Source organism: Trichosurus vulpecula, chromosome 7 (assembly GCF_011100635.1).
Source record: "Trichosurus vulpecula isolate mTriVul1 chromosome 7, mTriVul1.pri, whole genome shotgun sequence".
NCBI classification, from domain to species: Eukaryota; Metazoa; Chordata; class Mammalia; order Diprotodontia; family Phalangeridae; genus Trichosurus; species Trichosurus vulpecula.
This window is the reverse complement of record NC_050579.1, coordinates 42236815-42263375: the sequence shown is the minus strand read 5'-3', so window position 1 is coordinate 42263375 and position 26561 is coordinate 42236815. Positions and strand designations below refer to the sequence as shown.

Sequence of the window (26561 nt, the reverse complement as noted above, 5' to 3'; positions counted from 1 at the left end):
ATGGGGACTGAGAAGAAAGAATCCTAAGAGGAACCTGCCTGGGCACTGTGGCCAAGATGCCTGTTTTTCCTGGGAGGAAAATGTGAAAGCACAGGGCAGGCATATGGCAACCAGGACAACCTTCCCCAGCACATAGATGCAGGCTACCTCTGGCTTTTGGAAGATCTCCTGCTTCAAGCTGGTGTACAGGAAGAGGGCTGAATCCAAACTCTTGCCATTTGTAACTTCTATTACCATGGACAGGTCACAACCTCTTGGGACAGACCTCTGTGAAATGGGGGGGTTGGACTTGGATGACCCTTAAATTGTCTTCAGCTCAACTGATCCTATGGTATTCTGGGGCACAGAATGGAAACGATTGGTCCAGCTTCATGGGAAAGTTTGGCCTGTTTGAGCCAGAAACAAATGTACGTGTTAATCTTTCGAAGAAAAAGATGATAGGTCTGGCCTTCTCCTTGGAGAGGGGGAGAATAGGGAGATGGACAAGGAAAATGCTTGCCAGGGGGGTCTGTCTCGTCATTGCCTTGTGACACAATGGCATGTAGTGGCTAGCCTCCCCTGAGCGTTTCCTGAGCTAGCCTGCTAGGGAAAGGCTGAGACAGAGGATGCCAAGGCCCCGTCTCCCATTCTGAGAAAGACAAAGGAGAGTAGTCAAGCACTGCAAAACACCTGTAACAGAGACCTTTAAAAATAAGTGGAAGCAGCGCCATGGAGTGGCTGCCTGTTTGGCCTTTCCCAGGGACCCTGCACCTTCCAGTGCTATGATTCACTTATCATTCTCATATCAATAAAAGAACTCCAACGGGTGAAGAAATTCCTTGGGATAATTAAGCAGCTGTTCTGTAGTTTATCATCTTATTACCTGGGAGGTTGATGTTATTATCATCCCCATTTTTACAGTTAAGGAAACTGAGGCAGACAGGTTAAGTGACTTGCCCAGGGTCACACTGCTGGTCAGTGTCTGATACACTTAGAGAATGGGTTGGAAGAGGCTTTGGGGAGGTTCTGCCATGAGACGGGACATACAGGGCACCAGAGAGAGAAATCAGGCCACGGGCCTTCCCCAGTGAAAATGTGGTAAAGAACACAACAGAGATCTTTCATAGGAGTTTATTCTGCTAATCTTTTAAAACTGACACCACCTGACAAAGAGTGGGCCAGGCTACACACATCTGCATTTTCCTTTTTTAAAAAAGTACTTTGCAGGACAGTCTTTTTAAAATAGCTTTTAAAAATATTTAGTGAGAAATGATGAGAAAGGGCAGAAGCCATCCCTCTCCTTTTGAGCACAGAGTTCTGCCTTGGCCCTTCCTCCACCTTCTCTCCTCTTCTGCCTGTCCAAGAACACCAGGACAGGAACTGGGCAGAAGGGTGAAGCCACTCTCAAGATCATATTTATAAAAATACCCAGGCTTTTTAGACAAAAACAAGAAAAAGAAAAGACAAAACCAGCACCCAGATCTGAAAGGTTTCCGCAGACAAACAAGAGAAGTGGATCTCACTCCTTCCTCCCTCTCATCCACAGTGTCTGCTGACCCACCTCCTGCGGCTCCAGAGCAGATGGGACAGGGATCCACAATGGGCTTTGGAAGACAGGCTTGAGCAGCATAGGAATGACCATTATAGCCCTTCTGGTCACAGGGCAGCTGTCCCATCCCTGGGGTCTTGTAATGTCTGCCCCACAGGGGTGGACACGGTGGGGGAAGACTTAGATACACAAGCCCTAGCATGGCGCCACCAGTCTCCTTTTTCGGATACATGCCCAGATCCATTCAGGGGAAACCTGCTGTGCCTCAGGGTTCTTGTCCCCACTGCCCACCACATGTGTAGCTGAAGCTGTGTCAAACTCTTGGACCAGATCCCCATTAAATGCCACGAAGTAGCGGCGGAGCTGGCTGAAATCCTGTGTGGAGGGCGGCAGATAAAGCCGCACACCCGTGAAGATATCCAGCAGCGTCTGCAAGCACAACAGTCCGAGGCGGTAAAAGAAAAGGCATCAATGAGGATGGGGAAAAAGCCCCTGAGGGGCCTGAAGCAGGGGCAGCAGGAGGCTGGTGCACAGCCCTCTGTCAACACTAACAGTCCCAGAGAACAGCTACTCTCCTGGAGGGTCAGGGAGAGGAAGGAGAGGACAGGAAGTAGCCTTAGGTCTTCCCTGGAAATATTCTCATACCCCAAAGGACACTACAAATTGCAGCAGAAGAAAGGAAACAACAGGGGCAGCCCCCAAGAGGTCATGACACAACAATCCTGAAGGGGGAGAAAAGGGGAACGCTTGGCTTCTGCCCAGAAAGTGCAGAGATGCAGGGCAGTGAGAATGCAGCTCAGCCCAGACTCCCCTCACTCTCCCTGGGCTAAGCCTACCCTGCCTCACTGCCTTTGGCAGGCAGCCCCAGACAGTTCTGCCAGCTTTCCCCTAGGCCTCGGGGTGCCCCAGGGGGACAGAGGAGGCTCCTGAGGAGGGGGCAGGGAGAATGGCTCCTCAGAGAGCCGGGTTACTGGGCTAGGGAGGAGAGGATGGAATGCCAGAGCAAGGGCTGGAGGGCTTGGGGGGGCCCACTCGGGCCTCAGTCTCTGACCTCACACACACACCTACATGTACAGAGTCACAGGCCTCTACCCAGCTGTACTTTAGCCCTTTAATGTCAATCACAACTGTTTCATGGCTGCTGAGCCTCTTGGCTATGCACCTGGCTGTTCTACCTCCTGCCTGCGTGCACACTTCTTCCTTTCTGCTCTTCAACCAGTCTCCTCTGCAAAGCAATGAGAGTGTCCTAGTTCTGGGCTGGCACTGTCCCACCACACACCCGTGCCCAGGCCAAGAGGCCTGGCCTTTGGGGACCTGCAGTTTTTCCTATTCTTCCTTCCAATCATGCACGTGTGTGCGTGTGTGTAGGGAATGCCTAGGGGCATACAACCCAAGAAGGGAAAGCAGAAAGACTGTGGCTCCCTCACCATGGATTCCCTAGGCTTTACTCCTCCCTTCCTGGAGGCCCGCCCGCTCTCGCCCCTGCCCTGGTCATCACCTTCTTGTGGCTTGTGTCTTCCTCAGGTGCCTTCCTTTTTTTCCCTTTCTTCTCCTCCACTTTCCCAGGGTAAGGTCTCATGGTTGGTTTGCTTCCTGTAAGGGAGAGAGGGGAGGTGTCACAAACAGGCTGGGTGATGCTGGAAGGAGTCCAAGTTCTCATGCAGAGGTCCTTCCTTTCTTTGTGCACTGGGCCCCTTGGGCAGGCCAGTGAAGCCTACAGACTTTCTCAGAATCAGGGAAAACCGGTGCATAAAAAAGTACATCAGATTGCAAAAGAAAGTAATCATACCAGAATATGGTTACCAAAGTATTTTTTAAAAACGTTTCACAGAACCTAGCTTAAGGTTAAGAACTCAGGCTCTGAGGGGACAGGAAAGCCACTCCCCCCACCCTCAGAAGGTCGAGAGCCTGACGCTGCCCTCTCCATGGGCACACACACTCTGGCTCTTAGCTGTCAGCTAACAAAATCTTTCACGCAAATGTGCGCTGAGGAAGGGACAGGGAGTGTGGCTCAGCTTCCCCTAGGATCAGGCATTCATCCTATACTTACTCAAGCCCCAGACTTCGTGGGAAGCTGCTAGGAACATAAATAAGGATGCCAAAAGATGCTGTCCTATTGTCATCTAGTACCTATGCTGACCTCTGAGCTTCCCAGGGGACAGCACCGGGCCCAGAGTCAGGAAGACCAAATTCAGTATCATTACTAGCTGTGCCACCCGGGGCAAGTCTTTCAACCTCAGTCAGCCTGTTTCCTCGTCTGTAAAATGGGAATAACGTCACCTGCCTCCCAGGCCTGTTGCGAGGATAAAATGCGATTTCTGTGTTTTACTATATAAATGTTAGTTATTATTACTGTAATTATGAGTTCTTGGCCCTCAGGTGAGGCTTCAGCACCCTCCCCGCAGCCAGCGTACCTGCTTTACTAGGGGGGCCATTCATCTTTCTTTCTGCCTTTTTGGCTTGGCCAGGGGCCTTACTGGGGGATGCTCTTCGAGGGGTGGAAGGGCCTGAGCTGCCCTCATTCTCTCCACTGCTGCCACTGGTCACAGAACTCCCCTCATCTGCAGCCACCACAGTGAAGTCGGCCTTTTCTTTGGAAAGCTGGTACAGCTCCTGAGGAAAGGACACACCCCCCCGGAGGCTGCTGAGTAAAGTGTAACACCGTCATGTCATGCATGGTCCATGGGGGTGGAATGCAGATAGTAGGGTACGCAGAGAGAGGGAATAACACGGTGTGTGTGGAGGAGAAAGAGCACTGAAGTGGCAGCCAGGAGAGCTGGGCTTCCCTCCCTCCCCTGCCTTTCTGCTGCTTCTCCAGCCTGTGCCCCAGCTGCATCGGCTACAAAGTGAGGTGGTTGTACTAGGTGATCTTGGGATCAGAAGAGCTCACAGCTAATCTAACCCAACCTGTGGGTGAATAAGAACCTCCTCTCTACCACAGTGTGTTCAGCAATGGCCCAGTCTAGTTTGGAAAGCTCACAGCGTCAGGCAGTGTTTGCTGCTGGCAGGATCTCCCCGTGTTCCCTTCGGCCACTGCTCCTAGTGTGGCTCTGGGCACTAAGTCCCTTCAAATATCTGGGAGCAGCTGCCCTGCTTCAGCCCCGCTGCCTGAGGCTTCTTTTTAAGGCCTCCTACAGCTGCTTTTCTTCTTGAGCCATTGTTCCCAGTTCCCTCAGGTCCCTTACAGCTCTGGGATTCTCTTATAAGTGTCCTGAACTTCATATACCTTAAAAAAAGGGAGGGTCATTCCGGAGAGGCTCAAAAAGAATCCCTGGGGACTCAAGAAACAAGGGCAGGCTCCATGCTTGTGCACTCCTCTTCCTCATATGTAAAGAGACTAAGGAAAGTAGCTGAGACCACATTTTATGGGACTAGGCTGTAGCTGGGCCCAGTCCATTCCAATTATAAGCGCACCTGATGGTAGGGGGCACCAGGTAGTCCAAGTACCTTAAGCTGTGGAAGATTGGTGGCAGACTTCCAATCTTTATCATCACGAATTCGGGTACAGCGGGGGAAACGGATAGAGATGCCGTCGGCTGTGTGGGCCTCAGCCTTGGAGAATTCTGCCCCGGTGATCTCCCAAACAGGAGCTTTCTGCAAAGAGGGACGGAATTACTGGGGGAAGAAATCATCTTCCAACATGGGCCATGCTGAAGGGGGAAAGGAGGCAGCACCTTTGGATCTGGGACGATGAAATCGGGGTAGTAGTTCTTATTGATCTTCAGCCAGCTGGGAATCTTACTGGGATCCTGGGAAGTCAAGATGAAAGATGCCAATTACCAAGAGCTCATCCTCATTGTGGTTTAACATTTTACTAAGGAATAAATTCAAGTGAGGAGGTCGTGGAGTAAGGGGAGCTGATTTATATATGGGCCAGGGTCAACACAGGAGGCGAAAAGGGTGAGATTTACACCTCCCCTTCCCTTCTTTGACCTAGCCTGGACCCCTCCCAATGTGGTAAGCCACCCTCTTACAGAGCATTGATAGGAAGCAGAAGCTAACATCTGGCTGGCCTAGGGCAGATGGAATCTCTCCTATTGGGCAAACAACAGTTTCCCATCAGACTGGGACTGAGCAGTACTGGCCCTAAACGTTGTTTTAGTCATTCCTGCCTAGAAGGCCAGTCAGCGGCCTGGTCTAATGCTCTAGCCCATGTTTTCCTCCCTACCTTGCTGATCTTCACCATGTCCAGCTCATTCTGGAGGCGAGCAAGGGTGGCATCATCGTGGCCCCCAGCACACTTGGTGACCGTACACCACTTCTGGCTGCTGGGGTCATAGCAGCCCATCAGGAAGATGGACATCATGCCACCTATATGGAGAGGAAAGAAGGATGGAAGCAGAGGGGGAGAGGGCTGAGAGATCAGTAGAAAGTCTTTTACCGAAGACATCCAGTCAGACAGCTCAGTTTACTCTGTGAGTCCTTAGCTGCAACCCCCTCCCTGCCCCACCCCGCCCTTCCCTAGGCCCAGATTTCCCTTCCAAGTTAAGAAACAAGGTTCTATTCCAGCAGGACAGGGTGCTGATTTTGAAAAGTGCAGAGGCAATCCTCCTTAGGGAAGGATTACCAAGTAGACACAAGAACTCTCCTAATTGTTCCTTCCTTCTAATGAGGCTGCTCCTCTCAGAGCTATCCATGCAAGGGGTAGTTCTGTTTTTAAGAAGATTGGGATGTGGCCCAGGCAGAAGCATCAAAACATCAGGGTCCAGCAGGCTGCAACACATGACTCTGGCAGGCCAGGAAACAGCTCTCATTCCAGCCAAGTCCCCTCACCAAAGGGCCTTCAGCATGCCCTGAGCACCTGCTACTTTCCAGTTACACTCAGACTAACCTTTGTTCCCTTGCCCATAGAAGGCCCCAAGGACCACCAGATCTGCTGTGTCTGCCATGGCCCCCTCATTCAGGTAGTCCTTCTTCACCTTCAGCCAGTGCCGCTTCCCTGGCTCGTAGGTGCCCTGAGGAAGACCAGGGGAATTCAAAATGCTGTGGTCCATGTACCAGGCAAAGGAGATTCTCTGGAGATGCCCAATGAAGATCTACTGGGCACCATGATGGGCCAGTATCACATACATAAAAGCTGCCCCAGAGGCTCTGCTACTTACAATTCCAGCTCATTTCTATAGTGCTTTACAGTTATCAAAGAGTGCTGACATACCTTCCTATCTAATGCTTAACAACCTATGAGGTATTACCCTCCATTTTACAGACAGGAAACTAAGACTCAGAAAGCTTAAGAGACATATAGTTCCTAGGAGCTTGCTTCCACATGCCACCCCCCAGCAGGAGGGATGGGGGCAGGGCTCACAGGCACATGAAGGAACCAGGAATGTCTCTGGCAGAAAGCAGGACCTCACCTTTACATCTTTTAGCACCAAGCCTTCCAGCCCTTCCCGGATGACACGGTTGATCATATCAGCCAAGTCTGATGCTTTCTGGGGGACAGAACAGGAATATTCATGTTGTATCAGTTTGTGGGCAGAGAATGGTGAGGGGTTTCTGCTTCCTCTCTGATTTGAGGTCACTGGATTAAAAAAGTTCCCTCGCTCTCCCTCCCCCTATTTTTCTCCTATTTTTCTGGCATCCAAACACAACTCACAGTTCATGCCTTTGGGCCATCTCCCTTCTTAAATGAGAAAATATAAACCACTGGATCACAAACCAAACCAGAACAGGATCAAATAATAACCCACCTCAGGGTTCATTCAGAAGGTGCTGCTACACTATCAAGTCCAATATATTTCAGTGCCAACTCCATCCTGTGCAAGGTTGTACTCACTGTGACTCGCTTCATTTCAGAGAAGAGGATCCGGTTGGGGATTTCAACCATGTTGTCATGGAGAAACTTCCGCCGTTCACACAATGGCCTATAGGAGGCAGAAGGGAGGGGCGGGGAGTGGGGTGGGGGTGAGGCCAGCCTTCAGAATACAGTCGCCAGACTGCTCCGGGTAGAAATTTAAGATATGTTAGCACAGTGCTTATTAAAAAGGCATGCCCCACTCTGTAAATGATTTGCAAAGGTTAATTCTAGCCAATGATGCTCATGGCAGCAGAGCTGCAAACTTCTCAGAGACAGAAAAAATGAGATCACAGGTCATTTCTGTCCCTAAGAGCTTTTCCAATCAGGCTTTAAAAACACACACGCACACACACAAACTCTGGCATAAGCTTGAAAATGATTCTGAAGTTTGCTCCTCACCCCTAGGACAGAGATCAAATGGCTCCATAGGCAGGACAGGGGAGTGAATTAGTAGGCAAAAGGCATTATACCTATGAGCTGAAAGAGTCATTTTGTAAGCCTAAAGGCCAGTCTCCTTTCTACATGTGTGGTTTTCCCAGGATGTTCTGGGTCCAAGGATATGGCAAACTGCAGAAGGGAGTATAAGCTGATCCCAGTGCTTAGAGAGGGCCCAGTCTGACCTCTGCATGCTAAGCATCTCCTGCTAACAATCACAACAGCAATCTATATTTAGATACCACTTGAAAGTTACAAACCCTGTTCCTCCCAACCACGATTTAGGCAGTGTAAGTGTTATCACAATCTCATTTTATAGAGAAAGGAAACTGAAGCTTAACCAAGTGACTGCTTCAGGTGACAAAGTGAGGAGTTTGAGAACCAGGACTTGAGCCAATGGTCTTTCCACTGCACCCTGTTGCCTCTCCTAAGACTATCTGACATGCACATGACATGTCCTATGAATTCCTAAATCGAGAGCATTATGTTTGTGGTCAGCTCCCTGAGAATCCTTAACATGACTACTCTGACGAACTGCCCACCTCCAGCCTTTGATGATGGGATTACCAAGAAAATTACATTATACTGTGCTCACTTCTCTGCAGCAGGGAAATCAAGCTGAAAACCCTGAGCTGGGTTTGGCTTTGGAGAGACGAGTTTCACCAAACATCCAGGAGGGGAAATCTGGCTCTCCTTCAGGCTCAATGAGCTTGGTTATGGCCAGGCATGCATGCCTCTCTTTGGGCTCCAGGTTCCCCCATGGGCTATGGGTTCTAAAAGTCCAATCTCTCCCCACTGGCTTCAGAACTAAAGCTGGACCCCTGGGTTTCAGAATTCCTGTCAATCGTGCCCACCTGTCCATGAGGCTGACGTCATTGAAGTAGATGCAGTCAAACACAAATAAGCACACATTGGCATCCTGGAAAGCAGCTTTCTGAAAAGGGAATTCAACATGACATGAGGCTGATGGGCTCTCCAGCCAGCCAGCCCATTATAGAACATGGGTGACCAGAACCTGTGAGCCAGGAGCTACTACGAGGTGCCCACAGGGAAGCCCCTGGAAAGGCCAGTTTATGCTTTGGAAAGCCACTGCCAAAGGTCATCAACTAATCCCATACACACATTGTCCCACTGGGCTCCCAACATTTGCTTCCTTTTTTCAGAGAAAAGCTAAAAGAGATCACTATTTATGAACTGAGGGATGACTTCAGAGCCACTCTGTCAGCAAAAATGAAACTCCACTCAAAACAAAGATACTTCACGCCCCAATTTAAGCCACTAGAATACACGTGTGCAAGTGCACACATATGTACACACAATCTGACAACTCTCCCACACTGTACCTTATGCACACCCAGAGTCCCAAAGGGCAAAGGTTTGCTTGTTTTGGTGTCAATCAGAAGGACCTCAGCATCTAGGATCATGCTCTGGCCCCCTGGGAATGCCTGGGGGATGTAGTCCTTAAAATGGGCCACCTGGAGGCAGAAAGGGAGCTTAGCTCAGGGGGTTGCAGGGATAGGATGAGCCGGCTGTAGGCAGCCTAAGAAATGGAGGGTTTATGGGAAAAGAAGTTCACATGAAAGGGAAGAAAAGTAATTAGCAAATGGAAGCCAGAGTTGATTCATACTTTACCTGAATCAGACACTGACAAAATGCCTGATTTTAGGTATTTATGTATGCTCAGTATTGTAATGTCCGATTATTGAGCTGGTGGCCTATGTTTAGTCTCTGGATGAAAGTCTTAATAAGCATCATTGAGCACCCAGGTAAAGAGAGGGGGAAGATACTCCAAAGGCTTTGGGCCTGTGTGCATGTATAATCATGCATGTAAGCAGGGAAGAAAAGCATATTATGTACGTGTGAAATGGGAGAGGGTATCTACTACAAGGACGGGGCTCAATATGGCCAGATGTGATAGGAAGGAGGACTCAAGGTAGCCCTGCACAAGAAGAGCTATACCCATGACAGGTGGGCCCTTGCAGCGCATGGATATCAAGAATCCACCAGACAGAGGTGCCTGGCAGTGCTGGCCCACGCTGGCCAAAGTCCTTTTAATCAGTCCCAAGGACAGTATCCAGAAAGAACCTATGTGCTCCACCAGGCTCACTGTGGAGAGTTCCGTATTCATGTCGTTTGGGTCACATCAAACAATCTTATCTGAACTAATAATGCCTGCCAGGAAGAGCCCTGGTTCCCCTCTGGTGCTCTGATTCCACTATGCAGGTGAGCAGTTGGTGATGAGGCTGCACAAAGCCGTGGGCCTCAGTTCTGACTACTCTCCTGTTTAGGCTAAGCGAAACGGCTTCGAGGGGTTGAAGGGGCACTTACTTTGTGAGGCAGGACAGGCTTGAGGCTTCGGCTGAAGTAGCTGAATTGATCCCCCTTCTTGTGCACCTGTACCCGTTCCCCATCATACTTGATCTCAGAGAACATCCCGTTGGGACACTTCTTCATTGCATAGTCAATGGATTTGCAGGCCTCAGCCTGGGGGTAAGGAAGGAGAAGCCATGGTCAGGAAGAGACAAGACCAGAGGAGGGCTCCAGGGGCTCCCACACTGGTCTTCTCTCTATCTAGCCTGTGGATTCCCCTGAATACAGGGTAAGGACAGCCTGGAGGGCTGAGGGTGGAAGAATACCTTAAACTTAGCACCTGATATGGTCAGGGAAAGAGCTGTCTTGCTTAATCTAATATTTCAAAAGACTGATGATTCCTCTTGGTGTGGCTACTTTCAGTCACCAATAGAGATTACAAGCCTCTCTATATCATCCCTCCCAGGTGGCTAACCCACCAAGCATGGTAAGCGCCACTGCACAGAGTGAGGTTAGCTCTCCAGGTGACAGACCCTCCAGCTTGACAGGACCTCCCCTGACATGACCTCTATAAACTCAGGGTCACCTTTACACCACAAGGAGGCACTGGAGCTCGACTTCTTATTAACTCAGATGTTGGCTTACCCCCCAGCACAGTCACTGTCTACTTTTTACACAAATGACCAGTTTTCTAGGAACCATAACCCAAGGTGTAAGTCACAGTGAACGTCATTTAATCATATTTAATACAGCAGAATGTACTAAAAAAGCACTTCAAGAATCTTGCAGGCTTCAGAGTCACTGTTATGAACATCAGCCTGCCATGGGACATGTGCCCTTGGTGAATGGCTCTGCTCCACAGACTGCCACCAGACAACAAGCCACCCTCTCTGTAAAGCTGATAGTGTAGTGGAAAGTAAATGAGCTGGCTCCTTTGAGGTAACCCTGGATCGTCCTCATTTCTAAAACAAGGGGGTCAGACTGGCTGATTCTCGTTACATGAACGTATCTGTGGTAACACTTGTGTCTAACTGACCCACCACTTGGTTACTCTGCTGGCAGAAAGCTGAATAGGTCCTTGAGATGGTAAAGCCCCTAGAATTCCTGAAATTCCTGAAGGGAAAGCACGGATGTCACTACATCATAACTGCCAACTCAGTCTCCCACACTTCTGGAGGTAGGGAGCACCATTTCCATGTTAAAGCTGGGGGCAGTGGGCATGAGACCTGACTGATAAGACCACCACATAAAAAGCCTCCTGGTCTCTCAGGTCCAGCATTCCTTTCTCTCTCCATCTTACTTAAGCACATATTCCCTGCCCCAAACATAAGGACCTGGGTCATGGAGAAGAGAAAAACAAACTAACCCATAGTTTCTAACACAGCCACGGAAGCTTCTTTAGCTATTCAGGAAAAGCAGACAACAACCAGTAGCAAGTGCAGTGCCTGAGAGCCTTTTATGGCATGTGCTTAGGCTTCTGCTAAGTCTGCAAGACTTCCTGGTAGTGAATTAATTCAATGGGAAAAGCATGAGACCAGAGAGAGAGAGATCTCATTTCCCATGAAATGAGCAGATGCTGCAAATAACCTCTATGGAACTAAGATCCCTCACGACAAACTCCCTGAACGGAAAAGGAATCTTAGAAAGCCTGGTGTTCGGGGCCCAGATGTCTCTGACCTACGAGAACTCCAGGCAAAGGAGGAACCCTGGTGCTACCAATGAACTTTCAGGGCCCCCTCGGACCACTCCTGTTCTTGAGCTGGGGTCCTGGATAGATGCTTGAGAGCATCACAGAGAATTAGGTTTGGGAGGGACCTCACCCAATATTCAGTCCAAGTCCTCATTTCACAGAGGAGGACCAAAAGGCCTAAGAGAGAGGAGGGATGTGTCCATGGTCACACATAGAATCAGGGTAGAGCAAGGACTAACAGCCAAGGCTCCTGACTCCCTCTCTAAGGCTCAGCCACCTTTTTGGTCTCCCTCAACTGTCACGTGGGACAGTCACTCCTGTCCCTCTCTCACTGTCTCTTCTAGTCTCCATGGATGTAAGGTCATGGACCTTTAAACTCCTCTAAGTGTCTTGGAGACAAAACAAGGGGGCAAGGGCAGGGGCAGGGTCTGGGCAGGAGAGAGGTCAGAAGTGCCAGGGGAAGAGAGCTTTCCTCACCAGCATGGGCTGCACAGGGGTCATGAGAGTAGCCTGGATGCTGAGTGTCCGCTTCATGCCTGGTGCCTTCTCGGACTCTTGTTGGTTCGCCAGAACACGCTCCACCACATCCTGGAGGTTCCTTGATGCCTTGAAAGCTTCATAGGCATTAGGGTCCAGGGCATCTAACCTGCCCAAAGAAGAGGAGACAAAGATCCCCAAAGCAGTTACTTCCAGAAATAAGAGCTGGCAACTTGGAGCAACAAGACCACCTCAAGCAGCTGTGAATCACTCCTTCTGGTAACAGGGTCCACACTACTGCAGAGAGGGCCAGTAGTTCACACCGGATTCACCAGAGGTAGCCCTGGGTAAATGTGACTTGGGTGGCTCAAGCCCACCATGCTGCTGCCTTCATGGTGCCCACCAGGCAGAGAACCTGATACTTACACATGCTTGGCACCTGAGTTCATCTTGAGGTCATGCTTGATGAGTCTGATGATACACTTCAGGTCATTGGCAGTACACCTGAGGGAAAGAACAAGGAAAACTTATTTCTCCCTCCATGTAATGCCAAGCTTCAAAAGGTGGAATTCCCTCCTGACATCAGCCCTCTAGTCTTGGTCCATCCTCTGGCTGGCAGGCCACCACCCTGGGGCTTCTTCCTCACCTGGAGGCAATGTTCTGTAGCACATTTTGCTGGTCATCCTCTTTTGTGAGTTTGGACAACTGAAGAAGGAACTCATCTACTTCTTGTATAGTGAGGAGGCTCTTGGCTGCCGGGGGGAAGGATCGGCTCTGCTCGAAGAACACACGCACTGTCTCTGACACGTCTCCCTGTCTCCAGAAACCAAAATACCACCACCACAATTCATTGACAAGACCAAGAAATGGCAGAAATCTGCAGCCATCACCTCAAATCCTCTCTCCAGGACAAGTCACCCTGCCCCCAAATTAACACGCAGTAACTGTCCGTCTGTCTCTCTCCCTGCATACTGACCTGCTCTAAGTCCCGAATCATGTCGTCCTGATTGCAGTTAAAAATCCGACTGAAAAGCTTCACAATCTGTTTGTCATTCAGGTTGTAAATGCTTTTAATGACACCTGGCAGGAGCAGCTTCACTGTCAGGTATACATCGCCATGGAAACCATCTGGAGACAGGAAAAAAGGAATTCTTCATGAGAAATGAAACTTACTTCAAAAAAGAAAAAGTAAAAAGGGAGACCCCAAGGGTTAAGGCATAGATCTAGGAAGATGGAAGACTCTAGGACAGACTGGGAGTCATATGCTTTGGGATTTTGAGCAAGTCACATGTCAGTCCTTCAGGTTTCTTCAGCCACCACCACAATGGGAGAGGATTTTCCAGCTTGCAAGGACAGAGGAGAGATGACCAGTGAACTCTTCAGACAGAAGGCAGGGGAGCTGGGCTAAAGTGGGTCAGATCTCATACCGCCGCCTGATCCTTTGTGCAGGAAGTCATGGATGATCTGGGTCTTCACATTGTAGCTGGGCTTGTCAGCCACCATGGCACACAGCTTCCGAAACTCCCGCAACAAGCAGTCCTTGTGCTTTGGGTCACACTTCCTAGCTGACAGGGTGGTCTTGGATGTGAGGCTTGACAGGGGACCCTCAGAGGTGCTTGGCTTAGCTGTTGGGGAAATGTCAAGAAAGGGGAGCAAGAAGAAAAGATTACTGCCTTCCCCTCACCAAGGCTGACCCAGAGTGCCCAGGACCATTCATGAATTGAAATATTTATTAAATTCCTTCTACATGCAAGGTACTGAGAAATGTAAACAATTAAATATGGTATCATCCTTTCCCTCATGAAACTTATCACCTACTAGGGGATATAAAACATAGACAGCTCAGACTACAAAATCAGACCTGAGGGCAGTAAGAGAAGTTTAAAAAAAAATGTGTCACGAGTCCTAAGGTGGGGATACCTTATTCCTGGCTGGGGAGGGGTTAGGGGAGGCTTCATAGAATATAGACGGTGAGTGGAGGAGTCTTTTAAAAAGTAAGATTTCAATAAGCAGAAGAAAATGGGAAAATGGGCAAAGGAGAGAAGGTATAAGAAACACAGTATTCTGGTTAAAGGTAGTGTCAGTGAAGCAAGGGCAGTAGGAAAGAATGGGGAGGGGGTGATGAGTGGCAGAGTTCCTATTCCTATGGATGCTAGGGAGGTAGGGCGGCATCAAATTACAGGGAGCTTTGAATACAAGGGCCTTTTGTTGGCAGGTAAGAGGGAGATGGAGGTTTCTGAGCAATGGTGCAGCATGAATGAATGAATGAGCCATGAATAGTCTGGTCAGCAGTAGAATGAAGGATGGCTTGGAATGGGGAGAGAGTATAGCTGGGAAAGTGGTCCCCAGGCCCGGGAGTCCAATACTTCCCAGAATCTCTCTCTTCCTTCAAGACAAAGCTCCAGCACTGTCTTCTCCATGAAGCCTTTTGTCCCACCAACAGCTAGTGCCTTCCCCAAACTACCTCATATTCAACTGCTTTCTATTTCCTTGTGTTTATTTTAAGTATACCTATCTATGTCTTTATGATGTCCCCCAGTAGAAGTGTAAGCTTTGTATCTGTATCCACAGTGCCTAAGGCATTTAATGAATACTTACAGACTGATTAAAGGCTTATCCTTTAAAGTACTGTATGATTCAGATACAAGTACCGTCAAGGCAACTGCAATTATATGGTGGAGAGGACAGAGACTATTCTAGGGGAGGGGTGGTGGGGACGGATGGAAGGCATGGAAGAAGACAACAGAATGTGACTAGTTGTGGGAGAAGAAGGATGAGTCAAAGGCCAGTCAATCAAAAAGCAAGCATTTATTAAGTGCCTATTAGGTGTTGGGCATAGTGCTAAGCACTGGGGATACAAACCCTGAAGGGAGACAACCCCTTGCCCTCAAGATGCTTCTAGCCATGATCAGAATGTCAATATGGCAGCTGTGTGGAGAAAGGATTGGAAAAGGAAGAGACATGAAAGTCTGGAGACCATTAGAAGTTCACTGTGATAGGTGGGAAGTAGCAAGGGGACAGATGGTGAGAGTTCAACTAAGGGGACAGATACAAGATGTGGAATAAACAAGACTTAATAACTGAATGGAAATGGGAGGAGGGGGATCAGGTTAAAAGTAAAGAGAACATTAAGACTGAAAAGATGAAAAACTGTGCTGGGTGAAGAGTGGTGCCAAATAATAAGAATATTTAAGTCAGGAAGTGATTTAGGGTAAAATGAAGTAATGAGAGCATGCAAAGTCTCCATTTACTTTAAAGACAGACAGACAGACAGACACTTAAATTACCTGACCTTTAGAGAGCAAAGAAACTCAAACAAGGTGGCTGGTACACACACTACAATCTTTTACAGAAGAACTAAGATCCAACTTTATGCTATGGGAACCCAGAACAGAAGAGTCAGACTGATCCGAAAAATTACTGCAGCGTCCCCCAATTTCCAACCCTCCCCAACTTACTCTTCTTTCATAATGGATAAAGGATGATCAATAAACAGGATTTTCTGCCAGATCCTTGAAGAATTTCCAAACCAAATTAATAAGTATTTCCCTTTTTCCCCTCTCACTTCCATTTGCAAAGCAAATTTAATTTTGTATGCTGGTAGCAATATCATTAACAAATCTGGGGCTGTTGCAAGCTGTCCTCTTGTCTAATTTTTTACAAATTCTTAATCCATCCTTATCTGCAATTCACAAGGCAACTGTTCTTAAGAGCATCCCTCCAGGGGACAGAGGAATGTGACGAACAAACTTTAAGATGCTCAGCTGCGTTTCAGGGTAAATGGGACCTCCTAAACAAAAACATTAAGTTTCTCTCATTTTACTTCCTGGTGTGACTGGTCTTCATCAGCACCACCCTCTTTCCTCTGAAATTCTATCATGGGTCACCCTTCACTGTAGCACAGCTAAAAATCCCAATATAAAGCTAGCTTTTCTTTAACAGGCTATTTCTTGAATTTGTAATTGTACTTTACTGATCTCATCATAAGGAAGTAATAGTGTCACAGAATTTAAATCTAGAAGGGATTTTAGAAATCATCTAGGCTGGCCCTCTTATTTTATAGATGAGGAGGCCCAGAGAGGCCTAATGGATTATATAAAGTCACACAGAGAATAAAGAGCAGAGCTGGCCTTTGAATTTACGTCTTCTGACACTAATCTTGGACTCTTTTCACTATACAACATAGACTTTCCCTAGCCCCTGTAAATATACTTTAATACAAACTCCTCTGGTTACATGCTATTTACAATGTAGGCAAGAAAAGGTCAGGAGAGAAATTTATAATTTTTTGTCTTACCAACAAATAACAATCATCCTTCACCTCACCTTTGCCTCCTCAAATAGATGGCCTAGGAGCAGCTGATTTCAAGGGATATTACAAAGTGGCAATCACCAAAACAATCTGGTACTTGACAAGTGAGATAGATTAGGTACACAATATATTAATGTAAATGACCATAGTAATCTCGTATTTGATAAACCCAAAGATCCCAGCTTTTGGGGTAAGAACTCACTATTAGACAAAAATTGCTGGAAAAATTGAAAAGCAATCTGGCAGAATCGAGGCATAAAGCAGCATCTCATACCATATACCAAGATAAGATAAAAATGGGTGCATTATTTAGATATAAAGGTTAATATTAGAGGACCATGGGAATTCACTTATCCAATCTATGGATAAGGGGAGAGTTTATGACCAAAGAAGAGATAAAAAGAATCATGAGAAGTAAAATGGATAATATTAATTACATGAAATTAAAAAGATTTTGCATAAACAAAACCAATGCAGGCAAAATTAGAAGGAAAGCATGAAACGGGGGAAATTTATAGCAAATTTCTCTAACAAGGTCTTATTTCTCCAATATATACTGAACTGAGCCAAATTTATAAAAATAAGAGCCATTCCCCAATTGATAAGTGGTCAAAGGATATGAACAGGCAGTTTTCAGCTGAAGAAAGCAAAGCTATCAATAGTCATATATAAAAAAATGCTCTAAATCACTAATAGAGAAATGCAAATTAAAACTCTGAGATACCACCTCAGACTGGCTAATGACAGAAAAGGAAAGTGACAAATGCTGGACGGGATGTGGAAAAATAAGACACACTAATGCACTATTGGTAGAGTTGTGAACTGGTGGAATTGGAAAATAATTTGGAAATATACCCAAAGGGCTATAAAACTATGTCTTTAACCCAGCAATACCACTATTAAAGTCAGAATCTCAAAGAGATTAAAGAAAAAGGAAAAGGACCCATATGTACAAAAATATTTATAGCAGCTCTTTTTGTGGTGGCAAAGAACTGGAAATTGGGGAATGGCTGAACAAGTTTTGGCATGATTGTGAGGTAATATTATTATACTAAAAGAAATAATGAGGGGAATGGTTTCAGAAAAACCTGGGAAGACTTATTTGAATTGATGCAAAGTAAAATGAGCAAAACTTGGAAAACACTGTACATGGTAACAGCAATACTGTAAGGATGATAAATTGTGGAAGACCTAACTCTGATCAAAACAATGACTGGCAACAATTCCAAAGGACTCTCGATGAAAAATGCTACCCTCCTCCAGAGAAAGAACTGATGAACTCTTGGTGTGGACTGAGCATACTTTTTTCACTTATCTTATTTTTAATGCTTTTCTCCCTCCCCACACATAGGTAATATGGAAATATGTTTTGCATGACTTCACAAGTATAATTGATACATTAATAGCTTGCTTTCTTGATAGTTAGGGAGGGGGGCTTAAAAGAGAAAGAGAATTTGTAACTCAAAATTTTAAAAATGAATATTAAAAATAAATAAAAATAATAAAGAGAAAGTAATTTTAAAAACAACAAAAAGCAAAAAGCCATCAGGCAAGAAAAAATAGAAGTAGGAAGTGAGATAGGGTGGTACAGTACAGTCAACTTTCAGGCCTCTCTAGGTTCTAGAGATGAGGAATATGATTTCTAGCAATGCATTTATTCGAATAAAACAGCAATACAACAAAATAATTTTTTTTGAGGGGGGAAGGCAGGGCAATTGGGGTTAAGTGACTTTCCCAAGGTCATACAGCTAGTGTGTCAAGTGTCTGAGGTAAGATTTGAACTCAGGTTCTCCTGACTCCAGGGCCGGTGCTCTACTCACTGCACCACCTAGCTGCCCCTCAACAAAATAATTTCGAAGTTATGTGCAAGCCACAGTAAAGGAATTTAACAACCTGCTTCACTGGCAAAAGGACTGACAGAAAGATTATCACTGGGTCCTCATTCCATGCTACCGCTGTAGCACCAAAAGCTTCTCCGTCTGCAAGGATGGAGATCAGCAGCAGTGTACCTCTGCTGGAGAGGGGCCAAGCTACATTAGGGGGGCACATCTGTCTTCCAAAGCCCGATCTCCAGACAACAGTATGAAATAAGAAGAAAATACCTAGCCTGAAACCCCAAGGCCACCATCTTACCTGTGAAACCAGAGAATTTCCGGGGATTGGTGTTAGTGACTGAGGGGGCTCCTTTGTGTGGAGAAATCACTTGGCCAGTGGGTGTCAGCTTGGCCTGGACTGTGGCTTTCTTCGTTGGTGTGCTCGCTGCCTTTGAGGAGAGTGCTACAGGGTACACAAACAGGAAAGCCATGAGGGGAAGGGACAAAGACTGGCATACACTGAGGGCAATCACCAATAGGTCGAGTTGATATTCAAACTTTATTTATTCAAATTCCAACCCAACTGCCAGCACCACACACAGCTTCTTCCATCTTTTAGGAACTCCCTCTGGAGATAGAAATTCAGTTGGCAACTCTATTGATGCTCCCCCATCAACAACTAGGTCTCCAGCATTCTTCACTCCAGCACTGATTTAAAGATTGCAGGCAAATTAAGAGTGGCTCCTTAAGAATCCCTGACATAGAAGAACATCTCCATTTTATAAGTGGGCAAAGTGCTGGCAGAGAGAGGGCTGGTAACCTGAAGGTCACATAGTAAGTTTTTCCCTCTCAGAGCAGTGATTTTTCTGAGGTGGGTGAACTTAGGATGAGGTAATCCTGTCCACCAGTGCATCATCAGCAACTCTAAAGGCCTCTTACAAGCTAAGAGTTGCCCGAGGCACTAAGACGTTAAGTGGCTTGTCCAGTGGCACTGTGAGTACAGGTCAGAGACATGATTTTGTCCCAGGTCTCCAAGGCCAGCTTTCTATCCACTATGCTTTACTGCCTCTCTATAAACAGTAATTTAAAACAGCAGAAAGAGATTGAGAATTCCCCTGGCCGAATACACCAAACTAGATCACAAGGAGAGGCTAAGAGCTGTCAGTTATATTCTAGAGGATACCCTTATATGGGAGAGGAAGGGTATCGCCTATCCTGGAAGGCTTGCTTCTTCCTAAGGCACACAGGCAGGTTTGGTGGCCATTCTACTGTAAGCTGTTACAGCAGTCACTTCCCCTAGTGACTGGAATTGTCCCCACTTAAAACGAGCCCTCATCCCCCTGGCCCAGTGCTGCCAGAAGGCCCAAAGGTACTTCCCAGCGCCTCACCTGCAATGTGCTCATTGATCTGATTCTTCTCTGCATCCTGCAGTTCTTCCCAGCCCTCAAGTTCTGTCAGGTCCTCAATCTTCTTGGTGGTAGCCCGGGCCCGTTCCAGCTTCTCAAACATGCACTTGATATGGTACCATTCCTTCATGTCACCCCCAGATTCTGTGAAGGGGTTGGGTACCACCTTGCCTATTCGGCACATGCCTTTCACTATCTTCTCCTTGCATTTCTTGCAGCCTGCTGTGCCGCGCTTGGCATAGTCCACACAGAATCGCTGTTCAGCCATCTTAGAAGTGCTGCTGCAGAACCCCACATGTGACACTGGCAGGAAGGCAAAGCGGGCAGTACATAGTTCTGGGATGCCTCCCTTGAACCAGAGAGAAGGCCTCTTCTTCACAAGGAGCCAGGACCCATAAAAGTGACCAGCTCCTGACACACTGGAGAACGGGCTACTTAACTGCCAACGTAACGGCCCTTGGAGCAAATGTGGTACTTCCCTTCTGCCAAGAACTCTGCAAGTTTTCTGGAAGAAGACAGCTAAAGCCAACGGCATACAGCTGCATGACAGGCGGAAAAAAGTGTAGAAATGAGAAGAACCCTGACTGCCTTGCTTGCAGCAGTCCAGAGTTCTAGAAACAAAGCTGAATAATCAAACATTTTTCCAAATGTAATCCACTCCTACTCCAATAGTACTGAATGGAGCTAGAGGCAGTCAGGCCATCAGGCTTACATGGATCCACTACAAATTTATGTTATCTAATCTCGACTGAACCCTTGCTGCAGGAAGACAGCTACACTCCAACCAATTGTCCCATTGCCCACAGTGACTGTTCCTAAACTCTTCTCTCCTAAGCCCCCATGCTGCTCAGGATCTCAATTTCATTCTTTACTGAGAAAACAGAGGCCATTCTCTATGAGCTCTTTTCTCGTAACATCTGCATCTCCTAACCCCTGGATCTCATCTCCCATTACCTTCTTGTTTACTCCAGTCTCTGATGAGAAGGTGTCTGGCTATTCTCACCAAGGTGGGAGCCCATCCCCTCCTGTCTGATAAGTACCCTCACAATCATTCCCTCTGGTCTCTAATCTTCAATTTTCCTTTGTTGGCCAGGTTTTCTCCTGATACTCCTATTCTTAGAAAACCTTCACTGGACTCTTCCATCCCTTCTAGTTATTATTCTCTATCTCTCTTCCCTCTATTAGCCAAACTTCTAGAAAAAAGTTGCCTACAATCAATGCTTCCATTTGCTTTCCCCTTACTTCTCAACTCTTTGCAATCTGGTTTCAGGCCTTTATTACTTAACTGAAATTGTTCACCCAAAGAATTCTTAATTGCCAAATCTTATGGACTTTTCTTAATCTTCATCCTTCCTGAACTCTGCAGATTCTGGCACTGTTGACTGCCCTGTCCTCTTAGACAGTCTTTTCTTCTCTAGGATTCTGTGATGCTGCACCCCTGAGGCTCTCCTCCTACAGACCTGATTATTTCTCCTTTGTTAGATCATCATCCACGTTAAAGTCCCTTAATGGAAGTAAATATAAAAACTCTGTCTTGATCCCCCTTTTCTTCTCTCAATATTAAGTGGCCTCATCAATGCCCATGGATATAATTAACATCTCCATGCAAATGACTTCTAACTATAGCTATCCAGCTCTCTCTCTCCTGAGAAATAGTCCCACATAAAAAAAAAAATTGGACATTTGGAACTGGATGTCCTGTAGGCATTTCAAACTCAACATTTCCAAAAGAGAACTTATCTTTTCCCCCAAACCCACCCCTCTTCCAAACTTCCCTATATCTGTTGAAAGAAAAACTATTCTGCCTGTCAATCAGATTTCAAAACTTTGGTATCATCTTCAACTCCTCTCCCTCATCCCATATATCCAAATATTTGCCAAATCTTGCTATTTCTATCTCTACCGCATCTCTTACATCTATCTCCTTTTCTCTATCACCATCATTGGTCAGGTCTTTCATCATCTCTTAACTAAACTATTGCTATAGGCTAATTGATCTCTTGGACTCTAGGTCTTCACTTGAATCAATGCTTTGAGAGAAATTATCATTTTGCTATTATATTAATAACCAATTATTAGATCAGGAGTTACGATTTTCTCCCTTAATTTCCTCATTTAAGGCCCAGCCCCTATTAAAAATAAATCAATTTCTGAAGGATCTGGCTGATTGATGAGATTGTCCTAGCCCTCAAGGTACATGCTCTTCAATCTTGGGTGGGACCCCACCCAACTAGGAGACCTAATTTCAGCTTAGAGTATAAAAAGAATCCAATCTGGCCAAGTTCTTGCTTTAAGAAAATGAGCCCATGTCCTTGTACCCTCTCCATTAGAGTTTAGGGTAACCCAGCTCACTAAGGAAAAAACCAACCAGAGTAGTTTGGATGGAGAAGGATTCCCAGGTCCAGAATGCCAGAGGCAGCCAAGTCAAGTCTCACGATTAAGCCACCTTCTCAGCAGGAAGAGCTGATGACTTCTAGCCCACCTCTTCAGGGTTGATTTTCACTTGTCAGGGGCATCCCCTTTCAAAAAATAATTAAGGCATTCAAGGTCTCCACTGTGGGGCTTTGGTTATGGAGAGAAACAACCAACCACCAATTTATTATTAGCTAGCCTAATTAATAAATTGAGTATTAATTTCCCCAAACCTCTGCCTCTGGGGGTTTATCATCCATCACAGCTCCACGAAGATACTTACGATTTTCCTAAAGTCCAGGTCCAAGCATGTCAGTTCCCTTTGCAAACTCTAGAGGTTTCCTATATCTCTAGGATCAAATACCAACTCCTTTTTGGCATTTAAAGCCCTTCATATCCTGGCCCAAACCTACCTTTTCAAGCTTTAACATCACTCCCTCCATATACTCCATAGTACAAATTGGCATTTTTACTGGTCCTCCCTCATAAACCACATTCCATTTCTGGTACCCAAGTCTTGGTACAAGCCCTTTCCAGTCCCCCTTAATGCTAACACCTTCCTTCTGAGATTATTTCCCATTTACCTGCACACATCTTGTTTGTAGATAGTTGTTTTCATGTTGTCTCTCCCCATTAGACTGGGAGCCCCTTAAGAGCAGGGCCTGTGTATTTGCCTTTCTTTGTACCCCTAGCTCTTAGCCCAGGTCCTGGTACAAATACTTGTTGGCCTGACTTGTTCCTCATGCCTGGCATACTTACCTACCTCTCTTAGAACCTGTAGTCCCTTTTCAGTTTCCCTAAAAGGGCCACCTAATGACTTTCCTGATTTCACCCAGCTGCTATCTCAGCCCTCACCCACCTCCTCCAACCCAAAACCTTTCATCTACTTTGCATATATTTGGGTTTACTGACTAGGTTTCTTTCTCAAAATCTTAAATCCAGTTCACTCAGAAGCTCATATATTGAAGTACAACAGGTCCCTGCCCAAACTCCACTTAATGGCTGTATTTGGGCCCTCCTGGCTTACAGTGAATGCCAATGGTAACTGTTTCTCTTTGGAACAGCAACCCTGAGGAGGGTCTTCCAGCTTGATTTTTTTTCTAATTAAAGGGGCCATCCCTTGACTCACTTCTTAAAGACGCCTTTTCACTGAATTACTTCACTCTAAGTGAGTATATGAAAAGGCCTGAGCCTAAAAGGGCCAGGATCTCCCATTGTATCCTGAGTCATCTCCAGTCATCCTGATGGGTATCAGGTCACTGGACGCAAATGGCTCTGGAGGAGAAAATCAGGCTGGTAGTGACCTTGCACAGCCCTCCCTCCCTCAAATCAAAGTCAACTGCAAATCACGTCATTTCCCTGATGTCATGGTCCTCTTTGAAAATGAAGGACAAACACGAATAGGTAGTTATAGACTCCTTAAGCTAAAATGTAAGATTTCTGAGGACATGGACTGTGACACTTTTGTCTTTTTAGCTCCAGCAGCTAGCACAGGTGTTTAATATGTGTTTTTGATTGATTCTTACCACAGGCAATCCTCTTTTCAAAGAAATCCAATATAGAAAAATCTAGTTTATAAATCTAGTTTACCTAACAAAACAGTACCTCACACAGTGATAGCCGATGTTCATAATGATGATGCTTAGGCACTCCAAGACTTAACTGTCTTTTCAAAAACTGAGATTATACCAATATTCCATATGGTGTTAGTGTTAATTATATAGGTATAATTAAGTGTTAAGTTACAACAATTTCACAGAATCAAAGAATGTTAGAGCTGGAAAGGCCTTTCAAGATCATCTAGTTTCTTCATCCCTACAACCACCCCCTGATTTTGCCTAAAAGTGCAAAGGTGAGTGGCAGAGCTGAAGTTAGAATCTAGGTCTCCAGATATTTAGCCTAGAGCTTAACTACTACTGCTTCATCTAATCCTTGAAAAATCAGTGATTTGTCATACACATATTAATGCTTTATTAAGTAGGACATTTAATTATTTGGAAAGGATTAACTTAAACTGCAGTTTTTCTGGTACATTTAAAGGCTTGGTTAAAGCTCAGCAACTGCCTGAATGTAAAAATGAAACTGTTATTGATACTGGGTAGTAAATCGAAGCCAGAAGAATCTGCAGCTAAAGTGTCAGAATCTACTACCAACTGCAAATCAGTCAGAAGAAATCTTTATGAAATCATAAAGCAAACGAATTGGAAGATATTTTTGTTCAATGTATACCAACTTTTCAGAGAAAGAGCTATAGTATAAACTACTGCAGACTTTCTAAAAGTCTATTCCATCTATCTAGAAGATGGAATAGAAATGACTAGGATCCTAACCCCCCCTCCCATATTCATCATATTTCTAGGCTTCAAACCACACAGAAAGCCTCCCCAGGTGGATAGTTTCTCTGATACTTGTCAGATATTCCAAACAAAAGCGGCTGGAACCTAATGGCTGATCTGGCTGAGATTCCTTAGCCCTCTGGTCTGCTAAGCAGTGCAGACCTAGCTAAGCATTTTGTAAGGTAATTAAAATGAAACCACTGAAGCCTAAACTCTGCCACCTGTCTACAAAGTCTAAGACAGTTTTAGTCGGCTGTCACAGCTAGTTGCGCAACTTTCTGACTTTTTTTACTGAAAGGATTTCCTTTGATGCTTTCTAGAAAGAACAGAAACTTTTTTTTTTGCCTTCAAGAGCAAAGATTGGAGCCGGTGGTTTTTGTAGGAGGTGGGAGGGGGGAGGTTAAATAGGAAAAACTGAAAAGAGAGGACAGATGGACAGACTAGCATCCTCGGGAGACCCAAGGTGTCGAGGAGCCCAAGACGACCTGAGGATAACGAAGCCTTGCCCTTCTAGGATACCCCAGGCAGTGGACGCTGGTCGGTGCCACCTTGGGGTGGTTATCGCAAAAAATCGGCTTCAAAAGGGCCAAAAAGTATCAGGGAAAAAGAAAGAACTTCTACAGGAAAGAGGACCAAGTCCAGAGGTGGAAGGGGGGCGGGGTGTGCGAGGGCTGTGTAGGTGGGGGGTACGGAGAGGGACCTCCCTGTGATGGGGGGCAGGAGGGCAGACAAAGCCTGTGTATGGGGAGGGGCGGGATACTGTGTGTGTATGGGGTAGAGGCGATGCCACGTGTGTGATGGGCTGACGGATGTGTGTATGTGGGGGGGGGGGCCGCAGAGGATACTAGATGTGTGCAGGAGGTGGGATGAGGGAGTAGATAAGTATGGGTGGGATAGGGGACACCGCGGGACTGGGGAGGCAGCATGAGGCTGACCCAGGGTGTCCGTGGGCGGGGCTATCTTCGGGGTGGGGGGGGAAGGGGCGAGGTGCCATGTGTAGGTAGGTGGGAGGGGCAGGATAGTATGTGTGTGTGGGGAGAGGTACTGACCCAGTGTAGGAAGCAGGGTTACCTGCGCGGGGAGGACTGGGTGCCACGTTTAGGTAGGTGTGTGAGGGGCGGCGGGACGCAGCGGGGGTGTCAGAGGGAAGGCTTTGGGCGAGCCCAGCTGGGGGAGGGGGCATTTTTTTACGCGGAAGGGCCAGAAGGTCGGGGTCTCCCGGGGCGAAGGCCTCCCAATAGACGTGAACCCCCTCGTCACGCGCTGCGGGCCACGTGCTGGGAGGGCCTCCTAGAGACCACCTGGCTTCCCCTTTTCTCCCCCTTACCTGTCTCATTTGTCTTCCGGCTCCGACCCGACCAGGCCCGGCTCCGGAGCTCAAGACAAGCCCGGGCTTAGCCCGCGGTCAGGCCTCGCGCAGGAGGTAGTTGAGATTACGATCACTTTAAATCCGGGTCCTTGGATACGGCGACAGCGCGCAGGCGCAGGAGGACGTGGGGCGGTGCTACTCACGAGAGCCGGTCTCCAGAGCCGAGGGCCCGCCCCCAGGGAGGAGGGCCCGCCCCCAGGGAGGAAGGCCCGCCCCCAGGATGGGAGCGAAAAGTTGCGGTCCAGACCGCACAAAGCCACCTGGAACCGGGTCATTCCTTCGTTTTCATTCCCTGGTCTGGGGCAGCGAATAGCAAAGTAGGAAGAAGCGTGGCCGGCCACGTGTCCACCTAGAAGCCAGGAGTCTCGGATACACTTAAGAATTTTTTTTGTCAGTATGTTTTGTTTTTACATCACCTATAAAATCCCACCCTGTGCAAGAAATCGTTTCCAGCACCCTTTGCTAGTGCCTTTCCTCCGACTTTATCTTCAGTTAACCCTGTATATGTGTTCTTTGTGCTTAGTTTATTGCATATTGTCTCCCCCATTTGATTATGAGCTCCTTGAGGATAGGGACTGTATACTGGGTTTAGCCTAGTGCTTGGCACACTGTAGGCAATTAATAAATGCTTGTTGACTTGACCTGATTCACATTTCCCACTATAACTCTCCCCTA

General features: G+C 46.8%; 1 protein-coding gene across 4 annotated transcripts; it reads right to left on the bottom strand.

The window, feature by feature from the left end:
- Positions 1 to 1096: 1096 nt before the first annotated feature.
- LIG3 (DNA ligase 3) lies at positions 1097 to 25986 on the bottom strand. Of its 4 annotated transcripts, none has more exons than XM_036765876.1 (21): positions 25845 to 25977; positions 22138 to 22288; positions 19752 to 20308; positions 18683 to 18826; positions 13665 to 13862; positions 13214 to 13365; positions 12884 to 13050; positions 12664 to 12741; positions 12238 to 12406; positions 10089 to 10244; positions 9104 to 9235; positions 8615 to 8694; positions 7305 to 7392; positions 6883 to 6960; positions 6360 to 6483; positions 5697 to 5839; positions 5203 to 5277; positions 4976 to 5122; positions 3943 to 4141; positions 3027 to 3121; positions 1097 to 1957 (listed from the first exon to the last, which is right to left on the bottom strand). In XM_036765876.1, the coding sequence occupies exons 3-21, from the start codon at positions 20302 to 20304 to the stop codon at positions 1724 to 1726; spliced, it is 3012 nt and encodes a 1003-aa protein (XP_036621771.1). In that variant the 5' UTR covers positions 20305 to 20308; positions 22138 to 22288; positions 25845 to 25977; the 3' UTR covers positions 1097 to 1723. The 4 variants fall into 4 exon arrangements, with proteins under 4 accessions (XP_036621771.1, XP_036621770.1, XP_036621768.1 ...); XM_036765873.1 differs by lacking the exon at positions 1097 to 1957 and adding an exon at positions 1968 to 2753 and having other exon boundaries at positions 25845 to 25964; XM_036765875.1 differs by lacking the exon at positions 22138 to 22288 and having other exon boundaries at positions 25845 to 25986.
- Between the last annotated feature and the right edge of the window lie 575 nt (positions 25987 to 26561).